Here is a 17639-nt window from a genome sequence, read left to right as displayed (position 1 = left end):
TTTGGATGATTGTAAAAGTTTCGAAAGGAGTCTTCTTCTCGCAGTCGCATTGCAAGGCTATGCAGGTCATTACCGCATGCTTCGTCAGGGTCACCGTCGTCGTCTTGATACATTGTTTCAATCGTTTTGCGAATGTCCAAGTCTGATTCACACAATCCAGTACGAGCTCTTCATTGTCGTCGTACATCTTGATATATTTCATCTGTGACAGTATCTCTGTTTTCTCATTGAGAAATGGAATGTGCAGCGGTACCATCTCGCCTTGTACTCGTTGAGATCCTGAGCCAAGTCACAGTTTCGATAGCGTATTATGCGTGGATACTGCGTTTCTTGCAGATCTCGTTAGCGCTGCATGTGCAATTTGCAACAAAGCATGATAGAGTAAACTAATCCAACATGATAGTGGGATTGTAACAATACAAATACTTGTATTGTTGCAATCATACTATTCAACAAATGGCTACAATCAAATGGGTAATTAGACTATTGTCTAACCTCTTCCAAACGTTGATTCGGTAGAGTGAGCAGCGGGCGTGAGCATAAATTACATCGTTCATAATTTTGGTTCCAGCTGTTCGAAATTTAGTAAGTGTCGTCAAAGATGTTTACATATAAAACCAGTACCGAACTGCTTTCTTAATACTTCCGGATTTTAAAATATTGATTTTTTTGCCCCCCTGTAAAAATGTCCGAATTATAAACTGCCGAATTTTGCAGATCATATTGTAATAATAAAATTAGAAAAAATCTATTAAATATTGATTTTTCCCCCTCTGGTGGGGATTGTTGTTGTCGATGTTGTATTTGGAGGGGAGGGGTTGCACAAGGACCTCTTGGGCCATATTGTGTCTGTTCATGAGTTATCTCTCTCTGGAATAAAAATAATTGCTTTAAAAAAAAGACTGCCCCAATAACATTTGTGTGCCAGATCAAAGTTTGTTTAAACAACAAATATAAAAGGAATTGTTAGGAGGACATTAAAAATTCATCCAGTCTCTGACAGGATTCATCCACAGACCTCTCCAAACGAGTGAGACAAGGGGTGACTCCACTATACTGTTACGGAAGATTTGTGGCTGGCAGTACACAGCTTATGTGAGCCGGTGATCAGTTAGATGTCACTTCAGAACAGCTGAGTAGGGTTTAAGGGGCATCAAGGAACTAAGACCATATTGCTCAGTGTATCCTGTCTGTGTTCTACGGTCGATTTGTTGTTTGCTGGGCGAAAAACCCGTTTGTGGGGGGAAAAAACCACGCTACCCTCGCCTGAGACCGACTAACTCAGTCATCACAGCTTGTCAATAACTTGTCGGCTGCATGAAAAGTTACAATGGCGGAAAAAAACGAAACAGAGTTATGACATGCGATAACCTGGTTCAGTTCCTGCTAGTACATTATTAAAATCAAAATGTCATATAACTTGATAAAGATTACATAAATCTCGCTGAGGTATGTACAATCACCTATCAGTCGCCGGATTTTGAAGTTTATTGAGTATATTTTTATTTCCATGCGTCGTGATTGACAATGTGCCGGCCCCTGATCTAAAGAATATACTTTATAAAAAAGTACATAGCCCACAGAAACTAACTATATATGCCTGGTTAGCATGGATGACAAATTGTTAACTATACTTGAGCAAGTTTAAAATATTATATTACCAAAGGTGGGAAGCCATTATTTCTCCTAAATTGTTTATTAATATTTAATAAATAAATAAATTCCCTGTTTATACTCCAACAATACAACCAGAGGAGCTCACATGACAGAAAACAAGAAAAAGCAAAATAAGCTGAATGGGTTGCAGTGTTTTCATGTTTTGGGAGGAGGGAGCAGTGGGGATTTATCTAAGTAAATGAAGATTAGAATTAAACTTAACTGGTGGAACCATAGCGTAGGATTCATCCCTTTTTACTTGTGAGCAATGAAATTAGGGTGCTGCCTGACAAAGAAATGCATTCTTGATTGCAAAGTGGGGAAGACAAATATCCTAAACTCGTCCCTGGAGTAAAGATATTTAGTATCCTGAAGCATATACACCTGTGTGCAAAACTTAAGGACCAACATAATTTCTAAAGGTTACAACCACAAAATCTTTACTTAAGGTACTCTTCACTGATGACAGTAGATTCAGTCTCAGTAGCGATTCTGGACGTCAGCTAATCTGGCGAGAGGTTGGCACACGGTATCACCCCACAAACAACACTGAAAGGGATCGATATGGCGGTCGAGGTGTTCTCGTCTGGGGAGGCGTTATCTTCGATGGACGTACACAACTCCATGTACTGGAAGGCGGTACTGTACCCAGTGCACGCTACTGTACTGAGGTAGTCCTTCCCCATGTGCGTCTGTTCTGAGGTGCCATTGACCCCGAGTTCGTGTTTATGGATGATAACGCCACACCCCATCGCACTGCAGCTGTTTATATGCTTTTGGAAAGTGAGGATATTGTTCGTATGGATTTGCCTGCCCGTTCCATCGATCTAAATCCCATCGAACACATATGGGACGCTGTTGGGAGATGCCTAGCGGCACGTCCACACCCACCAGAAAATGTTCACCGGCTGAAGATGACGCTGACAGAGGAATGGACGACGTTACCGCAATAACTTATCAATAACATTGTTCTAAATATAGATAGGCGGTGCAAAGCCTGCATCGACATTAGGGGTGGCCATATCTCCTACTGAGGACCACCTCTTCCATCTTCGGTAGTGATGCATCTGTATCATGGCAGCCAGTGCTATGTTGCCATTTTTGAATAAAGTCCCTCTGTATTGGTAGCCGGGTGGGCAGGAGCAGCAGTGCGTAGCACACGCTTCTTGATTAGACCGGGGTTCGAGCCCGTGACAATGCTCCTAAAAACCAAATAACAAACAAACCCTCTGTACCGTTTTTTCCGTTGTTGTGTCGGTGTTTCATTCATCATTTCTGTACCTCACGAGGTTCCTTTGGTATGCTTTTCCCATATCCAGGCCACTCCTATGAGAAGCTACAAGTGAAAACCTGACTGGTCCTTAAATTTTGCACATCAGTGTATTTATGCCAGACGCTGATAACTGTGATCTGTAGTCACAGCAACACAGTGTGCTCAATACGTACAATAATGGTACGTTGTATTCATAAAGTCGGGTGGATCAGTAGAATTCCACTTGAATGACTGAGAAAGAGAATGAGAACTGTTATTCTTTATTAATCAATACAGTAATCATTCATACCGGTTCCCACTGTTTGTACGTTGAAAATACATTGATGTAATAAGAACGGTTTGTAGCAAAGAACTCAATTCGAAAGAAAGAAATCTTAGAATGGATGTTTTTGAAGTGGAGTTGTGTACTGGAACCAAAATTGATTGTTAATTTAATATTTAGTATAATCAGTGGCAGGTTAACAAATGCAAATATAAAACAAGCAAAAGTGGTTCTCCTACGAGAGTGTGTACGATTAGCCTCGAATTCCCTTAGTCACAAGAATACCTTCCCCATTTGGTCTGATTTTCCTACACCGGCAACACGCAATGAAAAAGAAGAAAAAAAAAAAAGTGCCGAAAAATTTACAGTTCAAAACTGCTCTGTATTGAACCAATCAGGTTACAAGAACAGGACTGAAATTGCTGTCGACAGCAAGTGCCAATGTTTTAGCACGAGCTGAACGATTTACGTCGCATCCAAGTAGAGAGATAGAGTGAAGAAGTTTTTCAAGATCCCTCACGGAAACCTGTTTCTTGATGTTGCACATAAAAGCAATAAAAGTCAGAAAGGCCGAACTAGATTCGCAGACGTCTTTTCGAACTGATTTATGTTTCCATGTCGATGTACAAGTCTAAACAGCTCTGTCGAAAACAACTTAGAAGGAACCAGTCAAACAGAGCAACTAGAAGTCGAAGTCGATTACTGTTCAGGCCACCGTCACATCATATAACGGCAAAGTTGGGTGATTCACGCACACACACGAAGCTCAGGGATGAAGGGAAGGGGGAGGGTTTTCCGGCGCAAACTTTAGAGTGGCCCAATCATGAAAAGACTGAGCCATTTTCGCCTCTCCGTCCATCAGGGCGAGAGAGAGAAGGGGCGAGAGAGCGAGAGAGAGAGATGCAGTGCCCTGTCGCTTGCGAATGAGCCTCTGCACTGAATACCAAGTTAAATCCTCGCAAAGTCCCCCAATAAGCATCATTTCCTAATATCCTGATGGAGGGATAATGGGAATTCCGAGCCATGTGGATTTCTATCCTTTTTAAAGCTTAATCCACTGCTTAGATGGCGTGCCAGAACAACATCAATATTGACATTAGGGGACTTTCTTCGGCTCCTAGGGCCTGCGGTTGATGGGCTTGCTCTAACGGCGAGACCTGCCGAAATCCGCCACGCTCCACGTACGTGCAGCATCGTCGATATTGCTTCTCATTCTTTTCCGCCCTTCCGACGTGACTTCGGACTGCAAAGGTAGCGGTAACTACAATGGTAAGTGTCCGAGGAACGATATATGTCCGGTTAGAAGATGGTGGACTAAACCACAAAATTAGGCGCTTCGTCTTTCTTCTGCGAGCGTGCATTATCTATTTCCAGGCTGCTTTATTTCTCAGCGACTGTGAGGAAAGAGAGCGAAGAAGAACATTTCTTTATCGAACTACCACGGCCACCTGCATGTCGGCGCTTTGAGTTTTTTGCTCCACAGCAACGTACGCCAAAATATCTGGCGTCTTAGTATGGTCATTAATTTTCAAATGAGCTATTTTAAATGGAATGATATCTTTTCGTCATTATTAACTTGGTTTTATTCGATGGATTGATCATTTCCTAAATGTGGTCCACAGCATTCGTTTTCAATGTCCTCAGATGGACAAAGCGTTGAGTTTAAAACAAAATCAACTATTTAAACAGAGGATGGCTACCCGTCCCATCATATTGGACATATAGCGATCTGTTACTGAAGGATATCTTCGTACCAGTCCTGATTCACAAAGGGACTTTCTGGTTGATCAAGAGATGTTTATTTATTTTCAAAAGGTCATACAATAAATAAACATTCTGTTTACACTCCAGGCGAACGACAAGTGGTAGAGAGAATATACGAATTTATCTTAATGATCATGTAGAGAATCTTAAGAGGGGAAAAAATAAATACAACCATAGACTTGGTTGGTTGTTGCAGGGTTTAGGGGCCTCTGTGACTTAGGCCATATTGCGCCGTATATATTATGTCAGTAAACCGAGTGTGTTCTGTGGTCGATTTTTTGTTTCCGGGAGGGAAAAAAATCATCTACCCTCGCCAGAGAACGGCTAACTCAGCCACATTGTGAAAAAGTCCATAAAAGACCCATAAAAACTAGACATTTTTAATATTTTAACGAAATCTTACTTGATTAAGATTATTGGTTTGTATGACTGATACAGGCTATTAATTGGGAAAATAAGTAAAATGCCTTTCTCTATCTTTTATGTACAAAATAATCCTTTCAGTCCTTCCAATAATCCTTTCAATGTTTTAGATTTCTACTGCGATTCTGCTGAAATTAAGAACTGGATTTAGCATCTATCTAGCGCCCAATGGAGTACGAGGCATCGGATAAGATCACTGCATCATCCGATTCCTGGATAGTTTCCGATGTGTTTTCCACCAGAAGGCCTAAGTACAGAAATCAAGCACCCTTTGTTTTTGCACCATTCTGACAGACCAAAATGTTTAATGTTTTTATTATTTTTGTTCAGTTTATAGTGACTTTGCAATGAAGAAGAAATATAGAATTTGGTCAAAAACGACTGCCAATAGTCCGTATTTTATGGTACAGAATAAAAGATTTCTTTCGTATAAATTTAATGAATCATCAAATTTATGATATGCATCTCAACGTATGCATACACTGAGTGATTACTGAAATATGACCATCTACCTAATATCGTATTGGGCCACCGTTCGCACGGATAACAGCTGCTATTCGCCGAGGCATTGACTCCAGTAAATGTCTGAAAACGTCTGTAGGGATCTGCAGCCATGCGGACTTCAAGGCTTTCCACAGTGTCGGAATAGATGACGGTTGCGTGTCCCTACGCCCTCACTTCCCGTTCCAAAACATCCCACAGGTGTTCAATTGGACTAAGGTCAGGCGAATTTGGAGGCCAATCAAAGTGGGTGATATCTTCACTGTGTTTCTCGAACTGCTCGTGAACAGTGCGGGCCAGATAACACGGGAAGATCTCGTTTGTCCGAGAAAAATGCAACATGGCGGGTTGCATATGGTCTCCTGAGAGTTGCCAGTAGACCTCACTAGTGAGACATTGGTCTATACGCAGCAGGTATCCTAATTCTTTCCAGCAAAACATGCCCCATATTAAAAAACCACGCCACCTGCCTAGATAGTGGACACCATGCACGATGGATCCATGGACTCGTGTTGTTTTCACCACACACGAAAGCGTCAGTTGGTGCGTTGCACCAGTATTTGGACTCATTCGACGAGCACACTCATTTCCAGACCTCCAGTGTTCAACCAGAGTATTGTTACACCACAACATTCGCCGTCGACCATGATCAGCGATGAGGAGTGGGCGTCCCTTGGATCGTCTGCTGTGGAGCCCTACACGTCTGAGTGTGCGGTACATCGTTATTAAGGATATTGGTCTTGCATTGCCCATATTGTATTGCGATGTCAAAAGTCGCACAAGGACCTGACGTTGAGCCGTTACAATGCGCTATGTCCCCATCGCTTCCCACGAACTTGCACCTTGCGAAATTCCTTACAGTTTTGTTGAAGGGGGAAGATTGACTCGTTCGACACCATTCTTTATCGTCCCATAACTGCTACTTTATCACTTTGACTTGCACGAACAGATGCAAATTGCCACTGCTCTGCCGCAGGATACTGTTCGGCTTTTTATACTGCGAGCTATGCGGCATAGTCCATTACGGATGGGGTGGTCATAATTCAGTGATCACTGAGTGTATATTTAAAATACTTTTATAAGATAATCCGGAATATGAATGAACTGGTTTTGACAATAGTACCCTTCAACAAATTATTTTAATGACACCCAAACGTATCACTTATATCCGTATTTACAGTTGTCTGTAGAAGTGTGTTCAAGGGCTGATTTGCATTTTATGTGGGATGAAAAATCTGAAGTAATCGATGGGGAACCATAATCCCTCCGCCTGAGATCGGCTAACTACAGAAGTCAGCATCAAAGTCTGTGGAATTCAATAGGAGACTTCAGTTATATGTGATTCTGAAAGTAATGACAATTTATTTATAATTAAAAGGTATTTATTTTATTTCGATTCAATAATTAAACAGTTGGTAACGAGTGGTACACACTTGGTAACACTTACGAAAGGTACTACCGTATATAAGTCGACTTCTTTTTTTTTTTCCCCACTTCGGAACCATTGTCTACTTTTTAATTCAATTATTTCTGATCTTTAAAATGGTACACTCTCGTATTACAATGCACAAAGTGTAAAGAAAGCGGTAAGCATACGCAGTATGCTTTTGAAGGTCACAAAAACTACAGGCAGAGCTGACAACACGATATCACTCTTAATGATGCTATACGTGTAAGCTTTAATTATGTAACCAATAGAAAAGTAAACCCGAAATATAATTGCCGACGAATTCCATGCACCATATTCACCTGATGATGAAAAACTGTTGGATTTTAAAAGGCGAAAAATATATATATTTGTGTAAGAATATATATGTAAATATATTGGTATTAATTTACACTTTGTTATGACTTGTTATTGTAAATAAAGTGGTGTACTGTGCAAATTGAACTGTATATTTGAGAGCAGATGAGAAATATCTTCTAATAAGAAGGGTGGAAATTTTAGGGGTTGCAAGTTTAATACAGGTTACGTTAGTGGGTGCTGGGCGAGGATTATATGATTTTATGTTTAGAAACTCGTTTTTTTATCCCGCTAAACAGTCAAAGCAATTATAGAACACAGGAATTTATAGAAACAGTTACACATGATGGATCAGAAGGGCCCCAGCTGCAGCTTGGCCCGTTGAGAGGCGAACTTTGAACCTATCTTCTTAGCCGGACATCGATTACTCACGTAGACGATATAATTTTCATTTGGAATCGATGAATTGGAACTTTCTGTTAATTCCGGCAAAAATCTGAGCAAAACTTGTTTTATACTGGCGAAAAGCATGTTATTTTTGAAAATGAAGTGAGGTTATAATCTTCTTCTTAGAGCAGTACAACTAGTGGGGGGTGGGGGAAGATTATCCCACCGATAAATGTCTGATAAGTAAATATAGTGATGGTAGTGTTGCCTAAGACCAACTTAAATTAACTTTAAGAAATACAGTAGAATCCCGGTTATCCGAAACAGCTGGGGATGAAGGTATTTCGGATAATCGATTTTAAATGAAATCTATCTTTAGTATAAAAATTAAAGAAAGAATTAGTTGGTCCTCATTGAAATCTTGTTGCGCTTTGATCCACTTAAAGCTTCACCTTCCCTGTTGGGTTTTCAATTCCAGTCTGTTTCGGATTAGTGTTTAATTGAAAATCTGTTTTATCATCAACTGATAACGTGGATCGTTACCATAATTAACTCATTAACTGATGACGAATACGCAGTTATTAAAATAATATTTAAATTTCACGACTGAAATTATTTAAATTTTAAATTATCATTATTATTTATTTAAATAAATACATTTGGATAAGATGAGAAAAGATACAGCATTCTGAATTCGATTTTAACATTGAAATAATTACACAGAATTTTCTACGCATTTAAGAACTCGAAGGCTAATTTTCACTAGAATCAGGGGTTGCCGGTTCTTTTAATAAATCGTAGTATATTATAAATAAAATTATTTAAAATAGCAAAATTCTGGTCATTAAGAGACTGAAGAGGAATTTTTCCACCTGCTACTGGTTTCATTCCAGCTTTTTTTTAGAATAATAAAACTTCAATGTCCAATTACAGAAAAGTCCATCAGAATTGTTGAATATTTCATTCAATTAGTGGCGAATATTCAAAGAATTTAAGATGCTGCTAATTAATTAGTTTGAAAATTAGAGTTTGGCTTACAGCTTTTAAACTCAAATATTTAAGATGGCTAAGGGCTTACTCTATGAATTTTGTGTCATATTGTACTTGATGTTCAACCATCCAGTTTGATTTTCGTTTTTGTTAAAGTATAAACAGATTTTGTTGTTGTATTCGATATACTTTTATATTATGCATTAATAACGTCCTATGGTCTACCAAAATGCGTGCCCAACAGAGTGACTCCAACCACGTCTAGTGAACTTGGAAATTTAATTTCCGATCACGTGGTAGGAATTTCTAAATCTTTCTTTTTGGCTATAACACTTTCACCTCTGCTGTATGCATCTGCGTAGATTACTTTTAGCTAAATAACCAAACTATACGTAACTTCAACAACTTTCAATTTTTATAAAATTCTATAAAAAAAGGAAACGGAAAGAGGACATCAGTTAACCACGCACGTCACTTCCTGCTAATCAGTACACCTGAGCTGTAATAGCCACCATTGTCGTGAGTGTGCAGCATTCGGTTGCTGGAACTGCTGGGGACACCTAACTGCCGGACATTGTCCTGATGACACAAGTACACTAAGGCGCAGGAAGGAGATGAGGAGGAGGGCGGGAGGGAGGAATGGGGAAGAGCAGCTTTGCACCTGCACATCAAATGTACCTCTGTCATCGCAGCGGTACAGAGGTTGAGCACGGAAGCTTCGGTCTCCCATGTAAATCAAATCATAGGGTCCATTCCCTCTCGGTAAAGCTGGGCCTAATCCAATTCCATTTCCAAAATGAAATTACTCGGCACTAAGTGATATCCCAATCCGTAGGCTCGCCAGAGAGACGTCAGCACTGGGTACCGAAGTTCAATGAATAATGCAAGCACACAAAAGCGTCATTTGTAGCTCTGCCATAGCCAGGAAGTCCGGCAGTGCTAAGTTTTTTATACCGTATGGGTGTGCGGAGCTCGATAGTGAAAGGGGGGGGGGAGGGATAGCTAAATGTACAAGGGGAGATGTGGGATGCGGACACAGAGAGAAGGGAAAACACACGCAGTGAGAGCTCACTAGAAAGAGACCTCTCTGACCTAACCTGGACAAACAAGACATCTATATCGTACACGCAGACAGTTGTACTCCAGAAAATTTCCGGCACGAGATGTAAATATAAAAGTAAGAATAAATTCAACCGTGCGGAGGACATTCCAGACACAGGTACAAAGAAAATGATGCCTAACTTACGTGTATGGGTGTATATATTATTTTTTATAAAGAATTCTTCTGTGCCATGGATGGAGACGTTGTAATGCAATACTTCTACATCCGAGCTCGAACCCAAACGCTCTAAGTTGAGTCCAGGTATTTATCAAATGGTATTTGTCGATAAAGATAAACCTATGAAATAAAACGTTCCTTTCCAGTTAGTCTCATCAGTCCAATGTAAGACAATCCTGGACTTCGCTTTTAAACTCTCAAAGGTTGTTTTATACTCCAAACACCGAGTCAAACAACAATATCATTAACATTAACTCAATGCTATCAGCCTGAGGCTACAACTCTAATTTATTAACAAACAAAATTGTTACCTTTTATACTTTTATTTGGAGGCGGTCCTTCTCGACTCCAAGGAGGGTCTCCGTGGGCAGTGAAATCTCTCAATTTAAGATAACTGATGCTTAGCCTTATAATCGATGCTTTGTCCAGCTGGCTCGTGATGGCCGCAGGAAGAGGAAGTAATTTGGCTAATTCGTAGAACTCATAGTTTTCTTTACCTCGCCGTGATCTAGCGGCATCTCTGGACTTCTCTTTACGCATCTCCAGAATACTAAAACACAAAATATTGGATTTAACTAGCAACGAAATCGGATAGCATTTCAAGTAACTCAAAAATAATTTTAAAATGACACTGCTAGAAGATTTACTCCAATAAAGAATGATAGCACGTAAGCGAATGCATAATAATTAATAATACCACTGTGGTACAGCATCATTTTAATCAAATATTCCATTTTCCAGCTGTTTAAACACGATAAAATGAGGGGGGAAGCTAACAGGACATTGCAGTCTTAGTGAAAAATCAATAAAATAACAGCAAATTCTTCTCAAAAAGAATCAAAGTTAAGAGTCCCGAGGAATAACACTGTTGGTACAAAAAAAGAATGAGAGCGGGAGGAGCCATAGTTTACCGACAATCCTTTTCCATACCAAACAGCAGCGTGACGTCATCAAATAAGATCAACCGACTCGAAACACTATCCGAATACCAGCGAACGAAAACAGGGTCAATGCTACTACAGAAAGATGACCAAAATTTAATCACCGATTTTAGACGTGCTTTCAATTCGGAAATAGGATTCAGTTGCGTAATTGGTGGCAGTTAGACTTTCAAGACACGAACTGTGTGCCATTCTGTGACTGATTTTATCTAACTGTAGTGCATGCACGGATCTATTACACAGGTGAACGTGAACGTTAAAGGACTCTCCCTAAACACTTCCCAACATCGACTTATTGGGTTGAATACTAGCTAATGGACTGGGGATACAATTTTTGTTTTCTTTTTTAAATTACGCATGTGACAAGTCCTTCAGCTTTGGTCAAGGATTTGCTATGGGCTTCAAATCGCTTTTATGGTGAGAATTAAAAAAAAAAAACATTTTAAATCTGATGCTTTTACAAGTGATTCTATTAGAAGAATATACAATGGGCGTCCTAACATGAGGATTTAGAATTGGACGATGTTTAATTTAGAACTGGACAACGTTTAGGAGCATCAGCAACTTAGGCCATATTGCTCTGTATATACTGTCTGTAAATTGCGTGTTCTGTGATCGATTTTCTCTTTGCCGGATGAAAAACCCTAGTTTTTGGGAGAAAAAAAAAACAATGCTACCTATTGTCTGTGACCGACTAACTCAATCACGTTGTGAAAAAGGCCCATAAAAATTCCTCACGTCAACGTCATCTACGAGACGCGAACCCAGGTCTTTTCCACTCGGTGTGGGGAGACGGCGATTCTACCAACTGTGCTACCCACGAGGGCAAGGAAGGAAAAATCACACAGCGGTTTTCCAATACGATTCGAAACTACCAGCTGTTCATAAAAGTGTGGATATTAATACCATCGTTGTTTGCCATTTGTCTAAGACTTCCTCAGTTGTTAAATGGTAATGAGAGGAGGATTACCTTTGCTGATGAAAGCGATTGATGGATGCAGAGAAAGAATACTAAAAGAATAAGAAATACCAAATTAGTATAATAGGTGAACGGCCAACACATTTTGAACTTTCAAAGTAATCTTAACTGGTCGGGTCAACAAGTACATCCTCGAATCTCCAGCTCTTATTGAAAACAACACTGTTGGGTTAGAGATCTGAATAGGAGGAAACAAAGAGATAAGTCTGTCCACGCGAACGCACATAAAATGTCGTTTTTATTGTGGAACATTAACATGAAAATATAAAAACAGCAATAGGATCTCTCTCTCTCTAATGCGCTTGGATTTCCTTGGGGATTACAATGAAAACGACCTCCTACTTCCGATGCTGCTTGAAATACTAAAAATTATTGCTCACATTAATAAATATGGAACACGAGGCGTATCTTATGGAATTATTCTGCAACCGGAGGAACTACCTGTACTGGGGAGGAACATAAAATATTCCATATTACCAGAGCAGCAGAGTATTTTTATATGTACCAACCAATTCAATAAAATTTTCATTTTTTGGAGTTTTATATTTTTTCCTTGGTCACCAATTACCGTTATAATCAAAACATGCGTTTGTCTTTATTCTCCATCAACGCAACACTGTTTTAATATCCATTTTTCTGTTATCACCAAACCACGTATTCAGTAATCAAAGTAGCACTCCTCAATTTGTTTGGGAAGTCCCTCCCCACCTTCCAATTTGTCTCACAGTCAGTTTCCATTTGCAGTATCTTCGGGGAAGAACAGAAATGAATACTTTGACGACTGCATGAGGCTAATTCTGTAGTTCATTCAGCCGAATAGGGGGCACCGGTGAACTAGCACTTAAATCACTAAAACTGACAAGCGTTTTCTCAGCATTGACGCTGAATCGTAGCCGACCCCAATTATGCCGTTGTTTTTTTGGACAAGCGCCAGACCAACACAGACTATGAGGCGTCATTTTATGTGGTTTGTACATTGCGTGTTTGATGAGTAGTCTGCGCGGATGGGATGACATCCGATACTTTTTTCTCAGACTGGCTAACTCAGCACAACTTGAAAAGGTCCCAATATGTTTCTTGTATCACTAACTGGATTTGAATCCTCTTCCCTATGTTTCTTCTTCTTAAAAAAAAGAACCTTTCTTCAAATTTTATTCAAAGCAATGCTTCATAGGCTTGAATTTGCGTTCCATATTTGGTGCCAATTAAGAATTACATCTAATAAACCAACTGTGGGAGGTTTATGTTTCAGTTTGTCAGGCTCGGACCAGGTTTGCATGGATTTTTCATAATAATTCAGGTTTTTCTACTTGAACTGCCCAAATATAACGCACTGTGTATATTAACAAGTTAGCTAATATACACAGTACGTTAAATTTCAGGCACGTTCGAATTTTTATTACATTAATTAATTTTTTTTTCGTTTTTATATGATTAATAGAAGTGAAGAGTAAATACAATTATGATCTTTTTATCAATTAACTACTACGATTATAACTTTACAGAACACTTCATAAAACTCTATAGTGTTTACATTCTCCAAAACTTAGCCATTTAATTTAATTAAAACTGTATAATATTTATTACTCTTCTCCCGTATGCTTTTTTTGTTATTAAGTCTATTTTCTCTCTCTCTCTCTCTATATATATATATATATATATATATATATATATATATATATATATATGCATCGCTATCCAAGCGAAATCACATTCACAAGTCTTACAACGCAAATTGGAGCAGAATGGTATTAAGGGTAAGTTGCTACAATGGATAAAAGGATGGTTGAGAAGACAGAGGGTGGTAATCAATGAGTGCTGCTCTTCGTGGACTAATGTTATTAGTGGAGTCCCACAGGGTTCGGTGTTAGGTCCACTGTTGTTTTGTATATTTATCAGTGATATTGATGAAGGTATATCAGGCTTAATGTCGAAGTTTGCAGATGATACAAAGGTTGGCAGGGTTGTTAATAACAGTGTGCTACTGCAAAAGGATCTAGATAATTTGGGGAGATGGGCTAAGAAGTAGCAACTGAAGTTTAACCTTGACAAATGCAAAGTACTGCATATGGGTAGAAGTAACCCCAGAGAAACGTACCAACTGTGTGGTACTACACTTAAGGTGGTAGAAAATGAAAAAGACCTGGGAGTAATTGTGCAGGCAGATATGAAGTTTTCTGATCAATACAGACAGGCTACATGAGCAGGTCATGGGGTTTTGTCAATGATATACAAGAATTTTGCTAGCAGGGAAAAGGAGGTGATTGTCCCTCTGTATAAGATTGCTGTTGCTATATAAGCTTTCTTTCTTGCATCACATGCCTTGATTATTATTACAACTACTACTACAGTACACGCGAAGCGTGCACGGAGAGTGTAAAGGTAACAATACTGCATTAAAACTACATTTAATCTTTGAATTTCTTTTTCCATACAAATTGCATGGAAAGTTGAAATAATAATTACTGGATTTCTATTTTTCCAATTCTAATGAAATTTGCAATAGCGCGACAAATATTTTTTTAAAAGGCTCAAATATAAAATTTCATCAAAATTCGTCAGCTGGGAGTCCGTCTGTTACATGTCGACGGACGAACGGGCATTCAGTGTTGGCATTCGAGGTGAGCGGACGCGCTTCGTCAGGGCTCCTCAGTTAAGTGGATTGGTATGGGTGTTTAATGGCGCACAAGCTGCTGTGGCTATATTGCGCCTAATCATAAGAATGTTCAAAAAATTCAAATAAATAAATATTTAATGTGAAGATAGTTCAATCTCATTTCATGTCAGAAATTAATCATAGTCGTTCATACATTCCTATTTGTTTCAAATAACAGAAAAGTTCATTAATATTTGCATTTTCACCAATAATATCATTTAATGTTATCCGCTCTGGGAGATTTGCCAGAGAATGAAATGTTGAAGTTCGATGTTGTTGATAATGTGGACAATCTATCAAAATATGTTTCACGGTTAGATGTTCAGAGCACTGTGAACACTGAGGGGGATCATCGCCTGTGAGTAGATGGAGGTGTGTTAGATGGGTATGCCCTATTCTAATCCGTGCGAGTACCACTTCTTCTCGCCGTAATGTCTGAATGCATGAGTGCCAAAATTTTGGGTTCTGTTTGAACTGGAAAAGTTTGTTACTTGTTCGTTTATGCCATAGCTCTGTCCATTGTGCATGGTATGCTGTATTAATTATAATATTATAATCATAAACTGGAATAAAGACAGAGGTTAAGTCTAATGTTGACGGATTTTTAGCAGAAATATCAGCCAGCTCGTTCCCTTTGATGCCTGAATGTGCTGGAATCCAGCAAAAGGTCACTCGTTGCTGACGATCTTTAATTTTTAACAGCAAATTCTTGATTTGATTTAATACAGGGTGATCCTTATGAGAGAGATTCTGCATTGCTCTAATTGAGCTGAGAGAGTCGGTGTAAACTAAATATTTTGCAGAGGGATGAAGAGTCAAATTATCAAGAGCTAATTGTATTGCATATAATTCCGCTGAAAAGCTGCTGTACTCAGGTGGAAGAGAGGCTGATATGATAGCAGAGGGAAACACTGCTGCTGCTCCAACAGTTGAATGAGATTTGGAACCGTCAGTATATATCGGTAAAAAGTCAAAATAGTTTTGAATATGGCTAGCATGTAGTTGTTGCACATTCAGAGTCGGTAAGCAATTCTTTCCCCATTGGAGAAAATAATTATCGTAGGCTGGTTGAGGAAATGGAATCCATGGTGGGTGAGAATAATTCTTTCTGTGCTGCCTACTCTGGAGAGGAACATTCCAATTTTGTGCTATTTCAAGGAGCCGTAGGCCTGCTGGTCGTATTTTATTTGGTTTATTTCTATAGAGATGAAATGGTGGATTAAAGAGATATGGTTGGATGGGGTGCAGAGAACTGTTTTGTATTTTGGCTGCATATTTAAGTAGTAACATTTTTCTGCGGAGGTACAGAGGGGGCTCATGGGCTTCAATATATAGACTATAGGTTGGTGAAGTCCTATAAGCACCAAGGGCAATCCTCAGTGCATTGTGTTGTACAGGATCGAGCCAGCGTAATACACTCTTTCGGGCAGAATCATAAACTGGGGCACCGTAATCCAACCGAGATCTAATCAGTGCTCTGTATAAGAGCAGCAAAGTTGTACGATCTGCTCCCCAAGACTGGGCAGAAAGAGCTCTTAGCATGTTCAGCTTTTTCAGACATGTAGTACGTATTACTTTAATGTGCTCAAAGAAATTTAACTTGCTGTCTAATATTAATCCCAAGAATCTAATATTGTTGGCAATCGGGATGGTGGAATTTGATATCCGAAGTTCAGGGTCTATATGTAATTTACGTTGATTACAAAAGTGGATAGCAACTGTTTTCTGATGGGAAAGCCGATATCCATTGAAATCAGCCCATTTTTGAATTTTATTGAGGGACATTTGCAATTGCCGTTCAATAGATCTCATGCACTGGGAATGGCAAGAAATGGATAGATCGTCAGCATAAAGATAGGCTTCTACAGTATTTGGAAGTTCTTTGGAAATGGAATCAATTCTAAGGGCAAATAGGGTTGCACTCAAAACCGACCCCTGTGGTACTCCTTCTTCCTGCAAGAATGTAGAAGAAAGGGAGTTTTCGTATCGAACCTGGAAAGAACGGCTCTGGAGGAAATTCCTAATAAATATAGGCAGGTTGCCTCGTAGACCAAGATTATATAGGTCACTGAGAATGCCATACCGCCAGGTAGTATCGAATGCCTTTTCTATATCAATGGAGACCATGACAAGGTGTTCGTTTTTCACAAAGGCATTGCGAATTTCAGATTCCGCCTTGATCATCAGATCTAGAGAGGACCTATTTTTGCGAAAGCCATGTTGACAATTACTCAGTAGTTGTTCAGTTTCAATGATCCAGCTGAGTCGACTGTGGATCATTTTTTCAAGAATTTTACCAAGGCAACTTGACAGAGAGATTGGCCTGTAATTATTAGGATTGGAAGGATCTTTTCCAGGTTTCAAAAAGGGCAAAACTGTAGCATGGTGCCAAGAGGTTGGATAAATATTTTCCAGGAAGATCCGGTTAAAGAAGACTAGCAGCATTTGTAAGTTTTGCTCATCGAGATGTTGCAGCATGACATAATATATGCCATCTGGCCCAGCTGCACTGTTTCGTGTTGTACTGATAGCTTGTAGAAGTTCACAATATTCAAGAGGCTGATTATATGGAAGTGATAGTGAGGTTCTAAAGTTGATGGGCCTCTGTTCGGTGGAGGTCTTAATTTTTTGGAATTTCGGAGTGTAATTTGAGGCAGCAGAGACTTCGGCAAAGGTTTTACCCAAGGCATTCGCTATATCTAGACGACCAGAGAGTTCTTGCCCATTGTATGAAAGAATTGGGGAAGGGTTGATTGGAAACTTCCCAGAAAGTTGTCTAATTTT

General features: G+C 39.3%; 1 protein-coding gene across 5 annotated transcripts in view; it reads right to left on the bottom strand.

The window, feature by feature from the left end:
- The window catches only part of LOC150084795 (protein trachealess-like), a 361172-nt gene that overhangs the window by 75736 nt on the left and 267797 nt on the right, over positions 1 to 17639 (bottom strand). For all 5 annotated transcript variants that reach the window (XM_090376608.1, XM_090376607.1, XM_090376609.1 and 2 more), the window contains one exon: positions 10591 to 10829. In XM_090376608.1, coding sequence (XP_090232734.1) covers positions 10591 to 10829 — 239 coding nt within the window. The remainder of the gene's footprint in view (positions 1 to 10590; positions 10830 to 17639) is intronic.

Source organism: Mastigoproctus giganteus, chromosome 6 (genome assembly GCF_048544385.1).
Source record: "Mastigoproctus giganteus isolate SK-2022 chromosome 6, ASM4854438v1, whole genome shotgun sequence".
NCBI lineage: Eukaryota > Metazoa > Arthropoda > Arachnida > Uropygi > Thelyphonidae > Mastigoproctus > Mastigoproctus giganteus.
Note: the sequence above shows the minus strand (reverse complement) of the source record. Positions and strands in the feature narration are given on the sequence as shown.